Source organism: Centroberyx affinis, unplaced genomic scaffold, assembly GCF_046629955.1.
Source record: "Centroberyx affinis isolate AG114_WGS23_722 - 3 ecotype Tasmania unplaced genomic scaffold, CSIRO-AGI_Caff_v1 ptg000885l_1, whole genome shotgun sequence".
Lineage (NCBI taxonomy): Eukaryota > Metazoa > Chordata > Actinopteri > Beryciformes > Berycidae > Centroberyx > Centroberyx affinis.
Window position 1 is genome coordinate 181,926 of NW_027279474.1, and position 22,342 is coordinate 204,267.

Consider the following 22,342-nt stretch of genomic DNA (forward strand, 5'->3'; position numbering starts at 1 on the left):
GGACCTATAACAATATTTGATTATTGTATAGGCTACATAATGCTCATTTTGTCCAAATCAATGGGTTTTTACAAACCTGCCCTTCAAGAAGTGGACCAAAGATATAACTGCGCCGTTCACAACGTAATAATGCCCACACACTTGGCTGTGAGACATCCTAATCATACATAAAACACATCAGGAAACTGCAATGGCTTCAACTATTTTACCAGACAAATTCTGGCTCGAGTAGTTACGCATTAATATTCAAGACAAATACTTTCATAGGATATCTATTTTGAACGTAGGAAACAATGTCAGCGAATAATGAAATGACAGCAATAAAACGTGTCATGGTCATGCCATGCAGCTGAAAGCAGACCTATGCGACACTCAGCTGGACCGCGCTAGTTTTGAAATGCCCACATTGATGTGCGGCTTACAGCCCTTCACGTCAACCAATTATATTACCAATTAGGCTATTTCTGGACACTCAACCTAACATGCGCAATTGCCCACATATTTAACTGTGGGACTTACAGGTCCGCACTCCATAATAATTTCTGTTTTCATCTATGCAAATATGAATTTAGATGTTATTGTCCCAGCAGAGAACTGTAACACGTTTACAAAAAAAAGGCAGGATCCGGCACAAATTAAACACTGCATACAGTAGGCTATACAGTATATTATATCATGTTACATGGTATTACGAGTTTTATTTTGAAATCTCTAACCGGAAGGCTTGTATTTCTTTTTTATTGCGGTACAGCCGAAAATCAGTTCCGTTCAGCTGACGCGTTGCTGTTGTGTTGACGGTGGTGTCTGCAGTACTTTTGGTGATAGTCTTTAACATTTTGTATCAGCGCGGGACAACATGGCTTTACGAGAGCGTCTGGACTCTCAAATAGTTATAATAGGATGCGGGATATCGGGTATCGCGGCGGCGCAGCGGCTTTTTAAGAGTGGATTTCTGCAAGTGCGGATTCTTGAAGCAACTGCAAGAAGTGGAGGAAGGATAAAAACTGGGAGAATGGGTGAGCGAACGTAGCACAGCTGACGTTTCCCCTGATGAGGAAACAGGTCCTGACATGAAAATGATGCAAGTGCGAAGTGTTCTCTGTGTATAAAGCCTGTTGGGTGTTGGCATTGTATTCAATGCACAAGGCTGCAGCAGCCCTAAGAAAACAACCACCAAACTCTCTGAATTCACTGTTGTTATAATTGTCTACGGTGTGATTTAGTACTTACAGGCCCTCTCAAACGGATCGACCTCTGTCCACTGCAAAGCATGTGACTGATAGATAAATTTGAAAGAGATAATTATAATGACACTGTGATAACCCTATCATAAACCTAACAGACTACAATAAAATCTTTATTTTCTCTGCAACCACATACTCCTTATGTTTTTAACATGAGATGGAGAGGGCCATTTTGTGGTCACTCCCTCACTGGTGTCCTGTGTTCCATAATGTTTTCTTGTCTTCCTCTGCAGGTAATAACATCATTGAGATCGGGGCGAACTGGATCCATGGTCCATCTGAGGAGAACCCAGTGTTCTGCCTGGCCCGCCACTACGGCCTCCTGGAACCAGCGGCCCTCACTCCAGAGAACCAGGCCATGGACATCGGAGGACATCCTCCCTGGCCCCCCCAACTGGTTCAGCAGCTCAGGTCACCAGATGCAGAAACACATATGTCGACCGGGACTGGGGTCAAAAGACATTCCAATTCAACTGAGCAATTTGAATTAAATTGGAATTGGAAATTGAAAAAACCTAGAGGAAACAGAATTTGGATTGAATTGGAATTTCAGATTGAATTTAATTCAATGAAATTCTGTGAAATTTCTGTGAAAGTTTTTTCTTACCACCTTTTTTTTTCTAGAGCTGGTTGACATTCCAATTCCAATTCCAGGAGTTGAATTGGAATTTCCCATGCATTCTCAATTCAATTTATGAATGGCCTGAACCCTGATCTCAACATCTTGTTTTTATGTCATATAGCCTGTTTCAAGACTGTCCTCCATAGTTATGCATGAGTTTTCATTATCTTATGTAATTGCACACATAGCATGTCTCTCTGATAGTCTGGCCTTATAGTGTTATTGATTACTTAATGTACTGGTGTAGTAACTGACGGGATACAAACTGGTAGACCTGAACACATGTTCCTGTGCAGGTCAGAAGCTGAGTGCTCAGGACATGACTCCTGCTATGGATTTGTTTGCTGAGCTGCTGGATGAAAGCTCAAATTTTGAGAGTCAAGGAGGAGAACCATTTGCCAGCGTGGGAGAGTATATACGGGCACAGGTACATTTTGTCTCAGTGACTGAAAAGGTTTCCCTGGTTCTTGATGATAAACTGTGTCTTGCAAGAAAATAATGTGTTTGTTTGTTTGATTGCTTGTCTGTGTGTCTGATGCGTGGTTGTTTGGGTACTGAATGCAGGCCCCGCTGCGAGCAGCAGAGCGGTGGAAAGACGAGGACGCGTCCACCAGGGCGCTGCGGCTCTGTCTGATCACTAACATGTTGAAGGTGGAGTGCTGCGTCAATGGGACACCCACCATGGACCAGCTGGGGCTGGGGCCTTTGGCATGTACAAGTATCTGCCTGGACTGGACTGCACATTCCCAGGGTTATTACCACCCCACCCCCTATATATACAGTACACACCACACACACACACACACACACACCACCAAGGGTTGAAGTAATTAATTACATTTACTCATGTCATTGTAATTGAGTAGCTTATTTGTGCACTTGTCTTTTTTAGAATATTTTTTAAAAGTCAGTAATTATACTATACTATACAATTTTATTGAAGTATCACTTGAGGTATCTTGTGGCTCTCCATAAGCAACAGAAACTAGAACATTGTAAATTGGCCATTGTGGAGCCATTCACAGTGAGAACAGTAATCTGGCTTTACTTTGTTTGTGCACTTTTTTTTTTTGTAATAAAGCGCACAAACAAAAAGATTTTCCAGTTAAAAGAATCTAGTTTGAACTTTGCCCCCTCATCCTTTTAGAATTGCATGGAAAAGATCACCCATAACAATGTTCTCTTTTCTAAAAACTGATGAATTTTTTACTTTTTTACTTTTACTTAAGTAGATTTTTACATCAGTACTTTTACTTCTACTTAAGTAAAACATCAGCAAAGTAACAAAACTTCTACTTGAGTAGGATATTTTACTCTTTCCACCACTGCACACCACCAAATAAATGGCACAAGTTGGATTGAATCAGACATTCTCTTTTTTCCCTTGCAGAGGCTATGAAGGCGTAATAAAGAACTTGATGTCGGAGCTCCCCAGTGATTTAGTGACCTACAGACGGCCGGTGTGCTGTGTCCACTGGAACAGCACAGAGAGGGGAGGGAACCCTGTGACGGTTGAATGTGTCGACGGGGAGAGGATCGCTGCTGACCATGTTATTGTCACGGTGCCTCTAGGTAGACTCAGACACACACACACATACACAAACATATCGTCATTGTGTTTTATACCATCGGAATATATAAACGGAGAGATTGTTTATGAGACCTTATCATATCTCCTTTCAAAGTGCAAGTGTTTATTAGTTGCTGGGCTGGATGCTTTTTTGGCAACATTGACTCAGGCTGTACCTATCTCAACCTTTTTCATATCAAGGACCCCTAATTTAGTCCACATTTGGGCCACGGACCCCCATCTGATAAGATTTTGTCTCTCGAACCCAAATCTGAGAATAGTTTTATTGTCAGACGTGATTTTGTCCAGAATTCCACAACTGTATTTTAGGCAGAGAGATAACAGTGAAACTATGATCAAAATAGTCATTCTTACACATTCTCTAATTGTGTTAACTTCTTGTAAAGGAAACAAGGTTGAAGTTTAACAATTCATCAATTTGCTGGGGACTCCCTGGAATTCACTAAAGGACCCCTGGTGGTCCCCGGACCCCACATTGAGAACCACTGCTGTACAGTGTGTACTGTGAGCAGAAACTAGTTCTGTTCTGTAATGATCTATTCTGTTCTGTTTTGTCAGGATACCTAAAGAAGCACCATTCGACCCTGTTCCATCCGCCTCTCCCGCTACACAAGATGCACTCCATCCAGAGAATTGGTTTTGGAACGAATAACAAAAATATTTGTGGAGTTGGATTCCCCGTGGTGGGATGCTGACTGTGAAGTCATTTACCTGGTGTGGGATGACGAGGTGTGTAGTGCCGCCGTGAGCAAAGGTTTACACTTACATGCGTGCACACTGATCACACTGGCATTGACACGTGTCTTGAGTTATGCTAAAAGAGTTAGCGATCTAAAAGTCCGCTAGCCGTGATGCTAATTTTCGCTATGTTCAACTCCATTGAGTTAACTATGCTAAAAGCGTTAGCGATCTAAAAGTCCGCTAGCTGCAATCAAGTTTTTACTAAAGGTATTAGCTCTCTGAACTAATCCAGCACTGGATGGCGAGCCCAGCCCACAAGATACAGAACCTGTTGCCTGCAGTAAGAAGACTGTGAACTAAGGAACACGTATTCCACACCTACTTCAAGTGCGGTAGGATTGAACTGTAAACACACACATACAGCTCCGGAGACAGACAACATACATACCTTTCTTCATACCGGCCATACCGGAGTCGGAGTGAGAACTGTGACTCTTACAAAGACTTTGAAAAATACCTGGGTCTTTATTGTTTTTTTTAATGTGCGCACAAGTTAGAAGTTTCTGAATATGACTTGTGTAAAGTCATATTTTTAAAAAAAATAAAATAAAATTTTCTGTGAAATAAGCATGTTTTGACCCTGCCCCTCAAAGAATTGTAATCGAGAATCGTTAAGAACCGGAATCGATAAGCAGAATCAGAATTGAAATCAGAATCGTTAAAATCCAAACGATACCCAACCCTAAAGTTGAACATAGCTAAAATTAGCATCACGGCTAGCGGACTTTTAGATCGCTAACGCTTTTAGCATAACTAGACTAAACTGCATAACTAAGAAACAGGAAACTTCTTCTTCTTCTTCTTCTTCGTTGGTTTTACTGGCGGACTACAAACCAAAGGTGCATGCCGCCACCACGGAAACTGAAACTAGCGCGAGTGAAATCTGTTTAGGAACCGATAAGCAGAATCGAAATTAAAATGTCTTAATGATTCCTTTGGAATCGGAATTTTGGAACCGGTTCTCGATGCCCAACCCTAATTGTGTCTAGGTGTGATTTAGCAGGATTACATTTACACCTGACGTTAAAGATGCATCTCTAGTATACATGTTAAAATGAGATTTCTTCTTCCCTTGCTAAAATACAGACCGTCGCACACATCACTTCCTCTCATAATATTTCTTTCCTTTAAAATTGACAGTAAATGCCTCGTCCTGCTTATTCCCCATCCACGAGTATCCTGACAATCTATTTTTGATAAGTATGTGTCACAGGATAGGAAAAATACTGACTGCACACACACACACACACACACACACACACTTGAACTGTCTGTTTCATGTCTTATCTCTGTTCAGGAGAATATGGCGGACCAGGTGTCAGATATGCAGAGATCCTGGATAAAGAAGATGTTTGGGTTCACTGTCCTCAAACCCTCTGAAAGGTCGGGGACCGCATGAGACTCTGATGCTTCCCTAGCTTGTTTCTGCTAAAATTACAGAAAAAACATACGCTGTTTGAGCGACTCCTCATCCTATTTATGTTTTGACACTCAGGTACGGCCATGTTCTCTGTGGCTGGATTGCTGGTCATGAGTCGGAGTATATGGAGACGCTGCCTGAACAAGAAGTCACACACACTGTCACACAGCTCATCCGCAGGTTCACAGGTGAGTCGAAAACCCTTCTGTGTAAAAAAAAACGATTAAAGCTGCAATACTCTTTCAGTGACAACACATTGCTTCTTCAATGGGATCCTTATATTTTCTAATAATGTTTCTGAGCCTTGGTCATTGTAGCATGTCACCTGTCCGTGTTGGTGAAGTAACTGTGTGTGTGTTTAGGGAACCCCACCATCACACCGAGGAGAGTCCTGCGCTCCCAGTGGTTTCAAGACCCCTGGACCTGCGGATCGTACAGTTACCCAGGAAGAGGCTGTTCGGCGCAGGACCTGGACAACTTGAGGGAACCTCTGCCTGCAAAGGGTGCACCATCTCAGGTACACAGACATGCACACACTCGCTCACACACACACACACACACAGTGTACATACACACACTCACAAATGATTGACCAAGACCAAGGTTTTAGTCTTTGTTCTAACTGCTTGGTGTTTTCCAGCCCTTGCAGGTGTTGTTTGCCGGAGAGGCCACTCACTCCTGCTACTACTCCACCGTCCACGGAGCCCTGCTCTCCGGCTGGAGGGAGGCTGACCGGCTCGTCGCTCACTACGCCTCCATCAGTCCCTCCGAGCCACACAGATCGAAGCTTTAAAAACAGCAATGCACTCTTCTTATAAAGAGATTTTTTTTTTTTTTTGCCAAATTGTGCCAAATTGGTTCTCATTGAATCTATGAATGTTTTATGTTTTCAATGATGAAAGATCTCCAGATAATTTCTGTGACTAAAAAAATTGATGATTCCTATCAACTTTTAAAATGCACTTGCATTAACCCTGTTTACAAATCATTATGCCATTACAAGCATTGGTAATAATGTAATTTTGCAATTGTAATGTCATGTTTTCAGAGTGAATAAATCCAGTACAGTTTTTTAATGATGTGACATAATTGTGAAATATTTTGTGTGTGTGTGTGTGTGTGAGTGTGCGCGCAGGGCCGTCTCTAAACCACTGCAGGCCCTAGGCAAAATTTTCTGTGGAGGCCCCCTTTTGAGACAAATCCTACCTGCCATCAAGCAATAAAGAATGAGTAAAAAAAAATTGCCTTTAAAGCACTTTATTTTTTGTTACCTGTTATAAGATACAGCACATGAATATCAAAATAACTTGTAATAAATAACAGTAACACCACCCACACTGTATTCTACATCCCGATTCAGACCCACACCTAGAGTCACTAGCACATGTTGTTAATGGATGTAGCACATACAAAGGCTTATACACTGCTCGTCATGTAGTCCTAGTAGTGGCTGCAATTCATCTGGTGTTAAACTGTTCAAACATGACTGTGTAATGTCTGGCTGGTTCAATCACAATGTTGATGTGTTCTCTGATATTGCAAATACACCGGATTTTGCTTTTGTTGATGAAGGCACACAGGCAGTCCATATTGTAGAGATGGGCTGCCCATTTGACTTATAAATGGAGCAAGCCTTCACTGACAAATTTACCAAGTATCAGCCTTGACTAGCTGCCTCAGTTGGCAGCTTGGGATGCACATGCCACCTTTCTGTGCTAATATTTGGTAGCCTTGGACATGTACACAGGCTGACAGTGACTTCAAAAAGTAAAGTAGAAAAGTAGAGCCAGGCAGCTGACAAGACACTGTTCTGTGTTTGCTGTATAGTCTGGCAGTGTGGAGGAGAAGGTGCTTTTTGTACCCCGAAAGTGTCCAGACTCTTGAACCCTGTATATACAGTATATGATCCCATTGCACTGTTAATGTATTCTGTGGACTCAAATAAAGCATTTAAAATGTGTGTGTGTGTAATTATGATAACCGTGTTGCAATGCTTCAGTGGTGTGAATTGAATTGAATTGAACACACGCGCCGTGGGTCTGTACAGGATCTGTGCTTGTTAGTATTAGTGTGACACACTGGGTGCATAACAAACAAACATCTTATAATAAAGTGAGGCCCACGCAAAAAGTGGTAAAGCAGTGAGATGAATTGTGCAAATGGATTCTAATTCAGTAATTTATTGATTAAAGACATATGAAACGGAATAGCTGATCATTTCATTTCCACATTATTTGTTTTATAAACAGTGCAATGTATCGCCTCATTTAAATGTAAATTGAACTAATCGCTTATATCTTTTAAGTGATCTATTAATTTAGATTCAGTAATTTATGAATTGATTAAAGACATATGAACCTGAATAACTGATCATTTAATTACCATATTAATTGTTTTATACACAGTGTAATGTATCGCCTGATTTAAAGTAAATTGAACTAATCGCTTATATATTTTAAGTTATCTATGAATTAGTCAATAATAATCAATCGATGAACATGTCTATAAGAATTAGACTGCCACAGTAGGAGCACTGCACCTGAAAGCGTTAATGATTTTGGTTCCTCATCATTCAGGCTTTCACTTTTATTTTTGTCTTATTTGACTAATACAATGCCATGCTATTTTCATTGAATAGTGTGTCAAAGTTTAAAGCATTGCAAAACATTTAAAGATATGTACTGTGTGTAACACGATATGCTGTATCATGCTGTAACTGCACACATTAAACGAAATGGTAGGAACCAAGTTGCTTAGCACCAGATTCGGGTCGGCATGTAAACAGTGTAACACAACATGAACATGGCTTGTGCAGTAAGAACTTGACAGGTCAACGTCAAGTGTAATCGTGTCTAGTTTTTATAATAAACTACAACCATGAAACTGTACCACGCACTCCGCAGTATCGGGAGGTTTCGACCAGTGTTCGACTTTGGTGAACGCGAAGTCGCCCACTGGTTCCCCGGACACATGGCTAAAGGTGAGCTCACTCATGTTTACTGGTAAGGTCGCCTTGTTTAAATGTTGTTGGAATACGTTTTATTTTAACTCTTATCCACAGAATATGTGAAACTTACTAGGGCTCGAGTGGAAGTGCTTGTAAGCTACGGATAGCTTTAACTGTAAATGGAGACGAAATTGTTTCACTGTCTCCTTAAGCAATTAAATTCCCAATAACTTCATTGTCATTCCACCAAAAACTTTGCTCTAATGGATAAATTGGCCATTACAATTCAAAGTTAAACTCCCCAAACACACACACACACACACACACACACACACACCATCACTTTACATCTCGTCCATCCTCCTCCTGTCCTGCGTGTTTTGGTCCTTGAGGACTGGATTTGGAATGATTGCCCTAGAGAAATCCTCTTTTCACTTAACCCCTGCTCCACAGGAGGTCAAAGCCCGGTTGGAGCTGGTAGGGGTTCAGTATCTTGCTCAACGACGCTCCAGCAGGGTGGAGGCTTTCTAACCCAGGTGCTCTAGGACGGTCTCCCTACTCACTATGCCACACTACGACCTTGGGTACAGACAGTATATTTCTGGATGGACCCAAATGGGACTGCATTTATCCACAGTTAGAATCATGCAGACAAATTATGAATAATCTGCTATTTGCTGCTTTGAGACCTTGCTGATCTTATGTTTTTTATTTATTTATTTATTTTCATATAAAGAGAAAGACAATGACGAATATCAAACCAAGCTGTGATTTTCCATACATCTAATATCTTATTGGTACTGACAATACTCTTGTATCACTGTTTGCAGGACTGAAGCAGATGAGAGCCAGCCTCAAGAATGTGGACTGCATCATAGAAATTCATGATGCCAGAATATCCTTTTTCAATGCTGTAGGATTTAGCAGGACAAAATGCCATCTTACTTTCGATTACAGATTTACTCCATCATGTAAATTAATCCAGTTTATGATGTTGGTCTACAATTAAATACAGAAGTTCAGCATAATGTATCTGTGATTCTTGCAAAGTCAGATCTGCAGAACCTATCAAGTCAATCAGCGAGCTCACAAGATTACAGCTGCACAGAGTGAAGGGGAGCTGGGGCCAAGTCTTAATGCCAGGAGAAGCCCATTGTACTGCAGAGGTGGGGAGAATGAGGGAGTATGCATGAAACCTGATTTTTCATTTTTCTTAAACATTAGCATATCCCCTTCTCTGGGAGAAACCCTCTATTTCAGGAGAGTCTAGACGTCAGACCGCACCTGCTCATTCTCAACAAAATGGACCTGGCTGATCTGTCAAGCAAGCAGGTACTGTACGCCTGCAACAAGGAGTTTCTTGCAAGTCATTTTGTTGTAGCTTACTCTGCTAATTGAGCATAGTGACCTGTTAGTAGCAAATATGACAGCATTTTGTAATTACTGACAATATTATCTCACAATTTCCGTGCAGAGAATCCTGAAGCAGCTGGGAAAAAATGGGGTAAGGAACGTTCTCTTCACAGACTGCCTCAAGCAGAGAGATGACAACGTCAAAAAGGTGAGCGCAATCTTCACTGGAGACTTAGCATTTGACAGTTCTCAGAAATTAGTCCTCAGATGAGGTGAAATACAATTATGAACTTTAATGTGCAAATTCTGCCTGTTGTCTCTGTTGTAGTTGGTGCCCATGGTGACACAGCTGATTGAGAACAAACCACGCTTTAATAGAGATGAGGTGAGCTTTCGTCAGATAATTTTATCATTTTATTTATCAGTGGACCTGTCATTTGTACCTTATCTAGTTGCATAGCAGGGTAGAAGGAATGTTCCCAGAGGGTCACTCATGAGACAGTTATGCTGTTGTGCATGAAAGGGGCTTTTCTACTAGGCTAGACAAGTGCCAAGTCAGTTGCCAAGTCTCACTTCTTCTGAGAACATTTGGTTCAAGGCATCCTCCCCCACATAGCAGAGAGGTGTGATAAAGTGAGTGTAAGACAAATGAAGGATGATTATGAAGCACTTAAATCCAACAAATGCATTACTTCCATTGGCAGAACTGACTACAGGCTTGATGCTAGTGTTGCATTACTTCTGACTGGTGGAGCTGACTACAGGCTCTTGGGGATTTGCATACCTAAAATCCCACCATTGTAGCAGAAACAAGCTATCATAAAATGGCTGTGAGAAGTACAATAGATTGCTCTATAGTAACAAATGCTTTACACTACATCTATTTCCATGTATGTGAGTGTAATCAATTGTTTTTAGAAGTCACATGATTTATAGAATGAAGCAGTTACGGTGTTGCAAATGCTTTTGGGTTAAATACATCCGTATCTGGTAGGTCCCATAGTTGGCTAGTATGTTTTTCTACAAAATGTCTTTCCTTGCTTGTCTTTATTCATTTAATAAAATGTAAACAATAGATATTATTTTTAATGTGTATTCAAGATGTAGGCTATTGGTTGTATTTTCCCCACATCCTCACGAGTTACATCACAATTTCTTGGTTATATATCATGCTTCTAAATCCACCCTGAATCCACTCAAGTTTATCTTGATTTTTGGAATCAAAACCTGTCTAATCTCCGCCTTTAGAGTTTTGAAAAATTCAGAAACAAGATTTGAGATGCCAATCTGAATGATCAGAATCTTGTTCATCAGTTTTGAAAAAAGGTTTTATAAAAAGGTTTTGTAAAACTGGGCCCTGGAGTGGCCAAGTCAGAGCTCTGGCCTTAGTCCGATTTAGAATTTGGGCAGGACTTAAATTGCTTTTTACTCATGGTTCCCAACTAAATTTAACTGGAGCCTGAGCAATTTTGCAATGTCCAAATGTGCAAAACTAATAGACAAGACTCAGAGCTGTAATTGCTGAAGGAAGGTGAATACTTATGGAATCATTTATTTTCACTTTTATATTTCTGATACATTTTTGTAATTCTGTAGAAATTTAATAGAGGATAATAGAGGGTAAATGCTGTAGTTATGTTATGTATCAATGTAACTTTCAGAATACAAATTATTGCCTGATGGTGATTGGTGTGCCAAACGTGGGGAAGTCATCTCTTATCAACTCATTAAGAAGAACAAATTTGAAAAAAGGTATGCAAAATTGTTGCGTATTGATTTCCTATGATACATATCAAAATAATTTGGATTATCCATTCCCTCTCTAATAAGTAAACTATTCATAAATTGATTTCAGGCCGTGCTTCTAGGGTGGGTGGGGAACCAGGTATAACCAAAGCAGTCCTGACCAAAATTCAGGTGGGTGTACAATTCATTTTTGGCTCTTTTGGTTTATGGGGGTGTTGTGTATGTGCATTTGCACTTGCAGCTCTCTTTGTGAGTTTTTGATGCTTGTCCTCAGGTGTGTGAAAGACCCATCATCCACCTGTTGGACACACCAGGTGTCCTGCCTCCTAAGATCGAGAGTGTTGAAACAGGCATGAAGCTAGCTTTATGTGGTGAGTGGAAATGCATAGTTTTAATTTATTGTTTTGCAACAAAAGGGAAAGATAATCATTCAGGAACACCTGGTGGAAACTATCTAGTGCTACATTCAATCTCCTTTCTGTCACATAATTGGGGGTGAGGGGGTTTGTACAGTGCGCTCAAGAAATATTGTATAAAGTTTTTCTGTATCTTCCTAGGAACTATACTGGACCATTTAGTGGGGGAAGACATTATCGCTGACTACTTGCTCTACTCTCTGAACAGGCTGGAGAAGTTCAGGTGTGAATTTCCTCCCTTATATTATGGTTGACTGTACTTTTATATGATCTATGCATTCATTTTCCTTTGTGTGTTGGTGTGCATTTGTAGTTATGTTGAGAAGTATGACCTCAAAGAGCCTAATGATGACATCCAACACGTCCTCAAACGCATTGCTGTAAAACTAGGAAAGACTCAACGGGTCAAAGCCATAACTGGAGTGGGTAAGAAAGTGCTAATCCTACAGATAATCCTGCTACACATAATTTAAATAGCTGGCTAGCCATCAGTTTAATTGATTTAAAGACCCCTGCCATTATAGCCAGGTCTACAAGCCATTTACATATTATAACTAATGCTTTTAAAACAAAAGGAACACCATTCTAAAATGGTAGGGAGCAAGCAAATCAAACAATTTTTGCTATGTTACCACAGAATAACCAGTTGAAGTAATGCATGTTGCATGTTGAACTGGGTGTTACCTCTTATGCTGTTTGTAGCTCATCACAAGACTGTCGTTGCCTCTGAGGCACGCTGTTTACATTCAGAAGATGAGTGGAAAACAATGGAGCATATATGCACTTTCACTCACTCATACATTAGTCTTGTAATGGAATGTTTGGTCCTTTTCTCTCTCAGGTAACATAACCATCACAGTCCCAAACTACACAGCAGCAGCTTACGATTTCATAAGAGCCTTCAGGAAAGGGGAGCTGGGACAGGTTATGCTGGACTGAACTGAGACATTTCTAACAAAGATGACCAGAGACCATTTGGGGATTTTGCCAATTTGCCCTCAACCTGGAAGCACTTACAGATATGACCCAAACACTGTCTGCTACAAACATCGAGGGAATGTAGTCTGTCTCTGTACCAATGCCTTCAGCACTTTGGGGACGTGTGGCAGTCTGTTGTGGTCATGACTGACTTATTAAACAGGCACCAGATCACTGTATCCTTTGTAAATAAACGTCTTCAATTTGAGTCAGGTAGGACTGCTTCATTTTGTCTCAGTCTAACTCTTAGAATGGATGAAGCACATATCTGACACAGTGTAAACAAGGGATATTTATTAGCATAAAGACATTGATAACAAAATCTGTATGTATTATGTACAGAATCTTGTTTTCACAAGTGTTGTAGCATATAATAGAGTGCATGTATAGATAAGAAACAGTCTGTTGCTCCTGAGCGTCTACTGTAGGTGAAAAGCTCCTCTGGGATGGTGGACTGACTCAGAGACCCTGCACAACTTTCAGACACATGAATAACAATGAGCAGCAGTTTGTTTTCTAAAATCCCTCCCAGCCCCGCCTCTGACACGTAAAGTGCCTTTTGGCCAGCGTCAAATTATAGGGTTCCTACAGAGGAAAATGAATTTGATAATTTCCTGGTCTTAGAAAACTTTGGGAATTGCACAAATCTACACATTTTATGACGTAGATCTACAGTCATTTGATATATTGTAATATTTATTGTGGAGACAAACTGTCTCCAGTTTTGGCCATACATCATTCTGCACAGTGACCAAAAACATCAAATACAGTCTGGGAAAAGTATGAAATTTGTAAATGGAAAGTTGGTAGGAACATTAACTCTGGTCATAATACTAGGGGGTGTCGGGTTTCATTTAAAATGTACATGTGGCAAGGTATACTTGTGTTTGATTACCACATATTTCACTTTCTAAAAGAGAGAAATCCAATTGTGGAAGAAACGAAGTTACGTGTAGTTTGTATTTCACAGGCACAATAACGCTGGTGCCAACTTGGTGCTGGAGTCATACTAAAATGCATTCTACTCTGTTATAAAACATTTGGGGGATGGATAGTCAGCTGCACTTACGTATTTGTATAAAATGTGGTGTGTATGTAAACAGTGACATGACAGACTCTCTTGGCTTCTCCATTTAGACACAAGCCTTAAAGTTCCCAACTACTACTTACAAGTTATAATAATTCACATCAATAGTGAGCAGTGATGCTGGCCGTACACTTTGCATTTTTATGTGCACATTATGAAAATAAAGCTTTGTATAATAAAATTTGAAAGTACAATTAAGATTGGCAGCCAGAGGTTTGCCTGCACTCTTGATTTATATGGTTTGCTTTCTAAGACAACTTATTCATCTCTTTCAATCGGACAGATTATCAAGCATTATGTAAGGAAACTAACTCTGATTAATTCATTTGGCCCTGTTTCCATTCTACAGACTGAAGTAGATCTGACAATGGTTGAATCTGAGAGATGAAATATCACGATGAATAATGTGCTGGTAATGTACATTTGTCAGTTGGTATAGGTGATTACATACAGTACGTGTACAAACCTACAATACAGTGAGGTGTTCAAGTCTTTGTGGTTGTTGTTTCCTTCCACCATGGTGTTGCTCCTAACTGGCCTTCACAGTTCAGGCCCCTAGCCAGTCCTGCTCATTAGAGCCAAGTCAGTGCAGTAGTTTAGTCCTAGACTAAATCAGTAACTGGACATAATAAATGAGGTAAACTATATTTACAATATACTGTCCAATAAGTATCCATATTTTGGGGAAAATGTTGCAATAATGATAGACACCACTTGAGTGAGAGATGATACATTTTGAGTTGATCGGGACATTTGGGCATCAAAGTAATTGGTCCTGTTGTAGTAATCCAAGTCTTCCTCTGAGCTGTCGGCCTTGCTGCGGCGGAAGGCAGAGGCGTACCATTTATCAGCTGTTAATGCCACTGCTGCGCCTGCTGCCGCTGCACTCGCCACCCGCACCGGGGACGACCGCCCTGCCGCCCTGAGGCGGGAGCGGGTCCCGCCGTAGGCTCCTGCCCCTCGGTAACTGCCCGCTGTGGAGCTGCGGGAGGAGGTGCCCCGTGAGGAACCCCGGGACCCTCCACGACCGCCCTTGGACAGCACAGGCTCACACAGGAATGCAGAGAGGAGGAGACAAGTCCAGCATGCTGCAACCACCTGGTTCATCACTGCCATCTGTGCCGCTGCCTGTGGAAGACGTCAAGAAGGAGACATGAGGGGGCAAACCTCTGGAGCAAAACATGCAGAGTAAAACGGCACATTTTACTTGATGTTCACTTGAGATTGGGGTGATGGTGATGGCCAATCCTATCAGTTTACATTGCTTCCTCTGCACCCAGTTGGACCCAAATTCACTTGTTTGTTTGACAAATTATCCACATGTTTTTAGTATATAAAACATTTTGATTACCAGCTGTATGCTTTCTATTCATCAATCGACATTCAGATGGTCAGATGTATAAAATGGTTAAAGGTGTATGATATAAAATTCCTCACTACTCAATATTGGGTAAAAACATGTAAACCTAAAGAGATGTAATCACATCCTCTCAAGAGTATCACTACCATTTGCTTAGGCTGAAGGGGAACTGTATTAGTGTTTGATGCCTTGTTTTTAAATATGTTCTTCATGAAGAGAAATCTGAGTTCTTGTGTTGCAGATTGCTCCTCTCTATCAAAGTAGGTCATTTTAAAAAGAAAGACCAAGCTCAACAGAGGACATTGCTCCTGGCCTTCCCTTCATCTTTCACATGTATGAAATAACATTCAGTGTATGGATGATTATGAATAAAAGGCAGATGATCCTCTATCTTTGTTATTAACATGATATAGGCCATGATTTGAAATGCATTATTGAATTCCACTCGAGCAGATCAGGCTATTGAGGGGATGTGAACAACAAAATGTCACCATCGTGTAGAAATGAATGTATTTTCATTATTCTACGCGCTGGTATTTGTCAATACATTTTTTTGCCGAATGCATGTTCATTTTACTGTATTCCCATAAATTAGCCTATTGTATTGTACATCATAATGAGGAATCATACCGCTGAAGAGCAAATGCATTTTTTGTTGTATATCCCCTCACCCACAGTAACCGAGTATATCCTGATGGTTTGTGCTTACCTTATTTTCGTGTTTGTTTTTTTTTCAATTTTCCTTGGTTATGTTTTGGCATTCAGATGAAGGAACGATGAGATGGGATGATCACCGACGATCAAGGCTCGTTCACACAGATGTCTGCGTGAACGCGCGGCGCGCCCACATAAGGAGGCCCTTTTGAGAAGTCTCACTGGTCAACATTAATAACCTGGTAGCCTATTGCTGACTTCATGTGTTTGAATTGTAATTACAGAGGCTACAGTGTGGTCTGTGTGATTTGCTCTCAGAGATTGTGATAAGCCTCAGAGTTTTGTCAAAGGCTTCTTACTGTCTGTACGTCTGAAATCCAAGTGTCATTGTTATTAAGTATCTGAAATGTTTTAAATGTCTTACGTTTTGTGTGATTTGTTAGTTTCCCCATAGCACTTTCTAGCTTTGTTTTGAAACGGTATCTTCAAATTAATTATTAATATACATAAATTATTCTTATTATAGTTTATTATGAAAGGGAGATTTGGAAGCAGCTTTTCAATAACTTATTGATATTAGATTTAATCTGACTGATAATGATGATGAAATGTTGATTAGGTTACTATGCAGGGTTTCTCTTTGAAATCGAAAACAGAGTTCTCTTAGATTATGAATCCATCTAACCCTCGAAATGTTCAACGAATACCATGAAAAACGTGACCCCATGAGTGACATGTTTAAATATTTTGCTGCAAAAATAACCTCGAAAACTCTGAACGGTGTAGTAATACCATTATGTATAGCCTATCAATAAATAAGAATTGATTAATCGAGCCTATAGGTAAATCCCTGGCTCACCCTCCGGATGCACTAGGTGGCGGTAATGCGGCTTTAACATCGGATGCCAACCCGAAGAAAACACCAGAGAGAAGAAGCCGCAGAAAGAGCAAGTTCACTGACAACAACCAACCCCGTCTGAAGTGTCATGGCTTTGTTCTGCAGAACTGCTGCCCTGCTGCTGAGGCCCGCCAGAGGAGTACCGGCCTCCTGGTCTGCTGCACGACACTACAGCTCAGGTATGTGTTTAAATCACAGGTCTAAAGAGGTCTCGTCTCAGTTTTGTTCAGCTACACGAACTGCCCCTGCTACAATGTCACGAAAGCTGCGTCACTGAATGTGCGACGCATGTGGACAACAGGCAGGCTGCAAAGTTTCTTGTTACATCAGCCGTCTGTGTAGTTAAGTCACCAAAAATGTCTCAGTGGTGTGTTTTAGTGGCTGACCGTTTCATACTCCTTGGTCACATGTTGTCGTTGAGATGAGGACTAATACTGGTGGTGCCAGGTAGGTTAGGCTATGAAGGATAGGTAGGCTGTTGTGTCTTGCTGAAATCTGCTATTGTGTGTCTTACGCTTTGTTCTGCTTCTTTGTTTGTCCTATACCATTCTGTTTTATGATTGATTGTTGATCAGTTAGATCTAGTTGGGCTTATTCTCTGTCAGTGCTTTGAGACATGTTTGTGATAAAGGGCTATATAAATAATTGAACTTGAACTAGGCCTGCCTGGTTGATCTGGACACCTGTACATGTTGTCACTTTGAAGTGTTGACTCTAAAATGATAGCATCTTTGTTGTCATATTTAACTAACTAAAGCACAAATTACAGGCAAGCTGCAGTAGGTAATTAATGCAAGCGTAAATCAGTACTATTTTGTAACTAGCTGTGGCCTTTGCCCCAGAAGGTGTATCAAGTTGGTCACTGTAAGGCCTTGACACCGGGTTGTCAGTGTTGATGCTTAACACTTTCTTGAATGATTAACCAGGATAGGAGCCTTGTGATATCAGTGTTTCTCAGTAGGATCATGAGGCTAGATAAGATCAGCTCAGACCACTTTGGTGGTCCTTCAGCTGGTTAAAGGACTACATTGCTTGCAGTTAAGAAGTTAATGGTGGTGACTGATATTAGTGCAGTTATTACACCAAAGGTTAGTAATTAAGGACTAGTCCACAATTAAAGACACAAGTCTGTCAGAATGCATACTATATGCAAGTCAGGACCTTGAAAGTTCACTGGTTAGGTCACCTGATATTCTTAATGCCACTGCCGTCTTTCTCAGTATCTGCCTCCTCCAGATGAGAAGTAGGATGCTCTGTTCTGTGAATCCATCCAGAGGGGCCGGTTCATCTGATGGGTTTTGTTTTCATCCAGGCGGTCAGTATGAATACATCATGGTGGAAAAGCGAGGGGAGAAGCAGAACGTTGGTTTCATCCAGCTGAACCGGCCTAAGGCTCTCAACGCTCTGTGTGACGGGCTGATGGTGGAGGTGGGCCGCGCTCTGGACTCCTTTGAAGCTGATGGAGATGTAGGAGCCATTGTCATCACCGGCAGTGACAGAGCCTTTGCTGGTGAGGGGATTGCGTGTGTTTATTAATGCCTGCATGCGTGTTGTTCCCCTCTGTGTGTTCAATAAGCTGTTTACATCGACCTATCGATAAGCTCACGAGTATCACTGTTAACGTGTGTGTTTTTCAGCGGGGGCGGACATCAAAGAGATGCAGAATCGAACCTTCCAGGAGTGTTACGGCGGAAACTTCCTGGCTCACTGGAACAGAGTGTCAACAGTGAAGAAGCCTGTGATTGCGGCTGTCAATGGATTTGCTGTGAGTGCCTTGCATCAAGTCTGAGACTATTTGGGCGTCCTGGTGGCTCAGTGGTCTAAGGCGCGTAACGTGTAAACGTGAAGTCCTGGGTTCGAATCCAGAATCTCTCCCAGTATTTCCTGTCTGTCTCTACTTGGAACTGTCAAATAAAGGCAAAAATGTCAGAGACTATTTGTGAATTGGATTTTGGCTAGGCTAGGGCAAAGCTTAGAATAGAATGAGACTTTCTTTGAGTGAAAATCTCATTCATTTCTCCACGTGACTTGTTTTAGCTGGGTGGAGGCTGTGAATTGGCAATGATGTGTGACATCATCTACGCCGGAGAGAAGGCTCAGTTTGGCCAACCAGAGATCCTGTTGGGCACCATTCCTGGTAAAAACATCCTCACCTCTCACATCCTTCTTGTTGAAACTGCAATGCCTTATTTGTTGATCAGTGTCATGCCTTTTGGAGAGGGGCTGTTGCCATGACGACACCTGTCTATCTGCAGGAGCGGGTGGCACGCAGCGGTTGACTCGTGCAGTGGGGAAGTCCCTGGCTATGGAGATGGTACTAACAGGAGACAGGATTAACGCTCAAGAAGCCAAGCAGTCAGGTAACACAGACGTAAAACTGTTCACAACGTAGACACACACTCAAGATTAATAATGTTGTTATTGTTTACTTTGTGGAATTCATCCAACTGAATGACCTGTTGTGTATAGTCAGCTGAAAAATCAAGTTAAACAGTGCTTTGAATTGATAAAAAACATACACCGATTCAGCAGCTTTTGTGTTTCTCAGGCCTGGTGAGTAAAATCTGTCCAGTGGACCAGCTGGTGTCAGAAGCTGTTAAGTGTGGGGAGAAAATTGCTGCCAACTCCAAGCTGGTCTCAGCTATGGCTAAAGAGGCTGTTAACGCAGGTGTGTAGAGTTTATTTTTGGCTAGCTTCAATGTTGAAACCTACCTGCAGCTTTACTTGGACAGGTTTGTTGTCTTTTCCTCTGACTTGCTGATCTGTGTCTGGTTGCAGCCTATGAACTGACCTTGGCTGAGGGGAACCGCCTGGAGAAGCGTTTGTTCCACTCTACCTTTGCCACGGTGAGTACAAGTGTGCATCTGAGCGCGAGTGAGGGGGGCTGACGGACCTGAACAGTCTGAGCTTGATCTTCGTGTCTGTGTCTCTCCCTCTAGGAGGATCGCAAGGAAGGCATGACTGCGTTTGTGGAGAAGAGACAGGCCAGTTTCCAAGACAAGTAGAGAAGAGCTGATTGAGGACTTGGCCAAGAGCACAAATTTCCTGATATCAGTGGATCATTTCCTAATCTGAAATCCTTTCTGACATAAGTTGGATCCTGCAAAAATCCTGATGCTAGTGGAACATACAAGCTAACAAAATTAGGATTTGGCCCTGAGTGAGTGCACAAGAGTGTCTTATCACAGCTGAGCCCTGTCTGCATTTGCACAGTATCAAAATCAAATGCTGTGTGTGTACAGTAGTGCCGTGTGTGAATACTATTTACTAACTTTGTCACGGTCAGTGTTACAGCAGGAGGAATCAGCCCTGATGACTATACTGACTGCGCCTTTCATTTTCACTGTCAAACCGCTGCCTACATTTTGTAGGTGGCAACCTTTTTTTGCCTCTGTACATTTTGCAAATAAATCTCTAAAATGGTTTTGAGTAGCCAAACTGTGAAATATTATTGGTGTTGATTAAAGGAATATGTCTCTCCTTCATGTTTATCACACAGTTGATTGTTTGAGAAACTGGAATTTCCCTTATCTTGTGGTTCTAAGATTAAATGATATGGTTTCAATAATTCAGGATATTATTCCTGTTTTTTACTTCCTAAGCATGGGATAACATTCACTCGTGGAGCTCAGTCAGGAGTAGCCTGGTTTCAAATGGTGATTTCTTACTGACTTTATTTATTTATATTTTAAATCTGGTGATTAGTGACCGCTTCTAATTCAATGAAATGTTGAGCCTGTCAAATGTATTATCAAACATTATGCAACACATGGACCCAGCTCACCCAGCAGCATCATACCCAAAACAAGCTCACGCATTGAGTAAAGTTCATCAATAATGTAGACCGCTAGGTGGGGCTGGTGTGCTGTTATACACAGTGAAAGAAACTGGACATTGAAAAGAAATTCAGCCGCCTGTTGAACACACCCCGACTTGTGTGTGTTTAAGAGGAAAGAACAGAGCTTAATTTGCTGCAACTGAATGTATGTAATTGACGGTTATAAGGTCATGTCATTAAAATACTATATACAAATCACCAGGCCCATGGCCAAAGGATCTAATAAATTGAAGAATTCTTAGCTTTTTCTTCTCAGTATTGTGGTTTTGTAAGTAGGATAAAGATTCTTGAACAGACTATAAATGTAAAATTGTTTGTCATTTTCTCAACTCAAAATACTGGTAATACATTTATCCAATATTTACACACAATACAGGACTTATTTTTACACGATCAAGATACAGCTAGACAAAAAAGGCCGAAAATAACTAAACTTACAAAAATTGTCTCTAAAATAACTAATTTCTTTGTGAAAACTGTCACTATTAGCCTATTATTATTGTTGTAGCTACTAGCACAAGTTATCAAAGGTTTAAACTTAGGCTACCAGCTCTTCATCCTGGAAATTAAGCCTAGAATTTTTCAGCAATAATTATCCCACTGTGTTCAACTGAAAAGGAAAACGCTGAAAAATATATTAAGCTCAGATTGTCTTCGCTTCTATTTTAGATCTCTAAAATCGATAGCCTATTGGCCTGATGTTGAGAGATGCATTATTTGGCTCCAACTACTCGGTAAACCATGAAACCATATAATAGTTAGGACCAATCGACTTCAAAAGTGAGGAAAACACCAGAACAAATTTGGTTAGTGTGTGCTTTCTTTTGCCTCTCCAATCATCTGAAGGCACCTTTTTTTCTCTGATCTCAGGGTTTCTTCACACGACGGCGCCCCATATCTTCACAAGGCCATGGCCTAATTGATTTTTATTTTCATTCAATATTCCCCTGGAGCTTGCTTTCTTGTCAGCCCCCTGGAACAAAACTTCTAAAAGGGGAGAAAAAAAAACTCGTCTCCTCACTCCGTGGGGAAGCACAAAAGTCTGCAGAGAAGGCCCGAAAAGAAGCTCCGCTTTGAGGCTACCGAAAGGTCAAAATAATAAATGTAGACTCAATTGAGGCTCTCCACACAGACAAAAGGGGCAAAACGTTACATTTTGGCAGCGCAGACCCTCATAGCGTGATAAACTCATTTAAAGAAGCCGAACTAAAGAGGGAGCAGCATGGGTCCAGAGAGGGAGAAAGGGGCTTTCAGCCCGGCAGACAGGCCTGGCTCCTCCATGGGCCTTTTCTTCTCTTCAGTCTCCATCCGTCTCACGCTTCTCTCCCCTCACCAAAGATCACTACAATATTCCTATAGGCACTCTGTGGTAGCCAACTCAGTAGTGAGTTTACAGTGACCATCTTACAATGTTTTTTTTTTTTGTTTTTTTTTGGTTTGGTTTTTT

The 22,342-nt window shown here is 41.2% G+C and overlaps 4 protein-coding genes across 6 annotated transcripts; 3 read left to right on the forward strand and 1 right to left on the reverse strand.

The window, feature by feature from the left end:
• The first annotated feature begins 784 nt into the window (after positions 1–784).
• paox (polyamine oxidase) lies at positions 785–7,294 on the forward strand. The gene is given in 13 exon segments (XM_071521345.1): positions 785–1,016; positions 1,478–1,629; positions 1,631–1,655; positions 2,163–2,293; positions 2,431–2,560; positions 2,563–2,617; positions 3,257–3,438; positions 4,016–4,110; positions 4,112–4,186; positions 5,496–5,581; positions 5,694–5,806; positions 5,981–6,135; positions 6,259–7,294. Coding segments are annotated over 13 exon segments (1,512 nt in total). The 5' UTR covers positions 785–856; the 3' UTR covers positions 6,412–7,294.
• Positions 7,295–8,419: 1,125 nt separating this feature from the next.
• mtg1 (mitochondrial ribosome-associated GTPase 1) lies at positions 8,420–14,659 on the forward strand. 2 transcript variants are annotated; one of them, XM_071521347.1, is made up of 11 exons: positions 8,420–8,598; positions 9,396–9,478; positions 9,790–9,897; positions 10,040–10,126; positions 10,247–10,303; positions 11,580–11,670; positions 11,774–11,835; positions 11,939–12,035; positions 12,222–12,303; positions 12,394–12,506; positions 12,922–14,659. In XM_071521347.1, exons 1-11 carry the CDS (start codon positions 8,496–8,498, stop codon positions 13,017–13,019), a joined length of 981 nt encoding a protein of 326 aa, XP_071377448.1. In that variant the 5' UTR covers positions 8,420–8,495; the 3' UTR covers positions 13,020–14,659. The 2 variants fall into 2 exon arrangements, with proteins under 2 accessions (XP_071377448.1, XP_071377450.1); XM_071521349.1 differs by having other exon boundaries at positions 9,396–9,460; positions 9,793–9,897; positions 12,922–14,657.
• A 134-nt stretch (positions 14,660–14,793) lies between these two features.
• sprn (shadow of prion protein) lies at positions 14,794–15,261 on the reverse strand. The gene has a single exon (XM_071521336.1). It carries the CDS (start codon positions 15,259–15,261, stop codon positions 14,794–14,796), a length of 468 nt encoding a protein of 155 aa, XP_071377437.1.
• Positions 15,262–17,094: 1,833 nt separating this feature from the next.
• Positions 17,095–20,537, forward strand: echs1 (enoyl CoA hydratase, short chain, 1, mitochondrial). 2 transcript variants are annotated; one of them, XM_071521351.1, is made up of 8 exons: positions 17,095–17,236; positions 18,370–18,567; positions 18,695–18,822; positions 19,095–19,194; positions 19,313–19,417; positions 19,606–19,725; positions 19,836–19,903; positions 19,997–20,537. In XM_071521351.1, exons 1-8 carry the CDS (start codon positions 17,146–17,148, stop codon positions 20,060–20,062), a joined length of 876 nt encoding a protein of 291 aa, XP_071377452.1. In that variant the 5' UTR covers positions 17,095–17,145; the 3' UTR covers positions 20,063–20,537. The 2 variants fall into 2 exon arrangements, with proteins under 2 accessions (XP_071377452.1, XP_071377451.1); XM_071521350.1 differs by lacking the exon at positions 17,095–17,236 and adding an exon at positions 17,444–17,504 and having other exon boundaries at positions 18,278–18,567.
• The last annotated feature ends 1,805 nt before the right edge of the window (positions 20,538–22,342 follow it).

Bases quoted from the DNA above. Each gene is read 5' to 3' on its own strand.
- mtg1 (XM_071521347.1), top strand. From the start codon at position 8,496: ATGAAACTGTACCACGCACTCCGCAGTATCGGGAGGTTTCGACCAGTG. The intron at 10,127-10,246 runs GTGAGCGCAATC...TCTCTGTTGTAG, and splicing joins GAGATGACAACGTCAAAAAG to TTGGTGCCCATGGTGACACA. The intron at 12,304-12,393 runs GTGTGAATTTCC...GTGCATTTGTAG, and splicing joins AACAGGCTGGAGAAGTTCAG to TTATGTTGAGAAGTATGACC.
- sprn (XM_071521336.1), bottom strand. From the start codon at position 15,261: ATGGCAGTGATGAACCAGGTGGTTGCAGCATGCTGGACTTGTCTCCTC.
- echs1 (XM_071521350.1), top strand. From the start codon at position 17,479: ATGAGGACTAATACTGGTGGTGCCAG. The intron at 18,568-18,694 runs GTGAGGGGATTG...TGTGTTTTTCAG, and splicing joins CAGTGACAGAGCCTTTGCTG to CGGGGGCGGACATCAAAGAG. The intron at 19,726-19,835 runs GTGTGTAGAGTT...GTCTGGTTGCAG, and splicing joins TAAAGAGGCTGTTAACGCAG to CCTATGAACTGACCTTGGCT.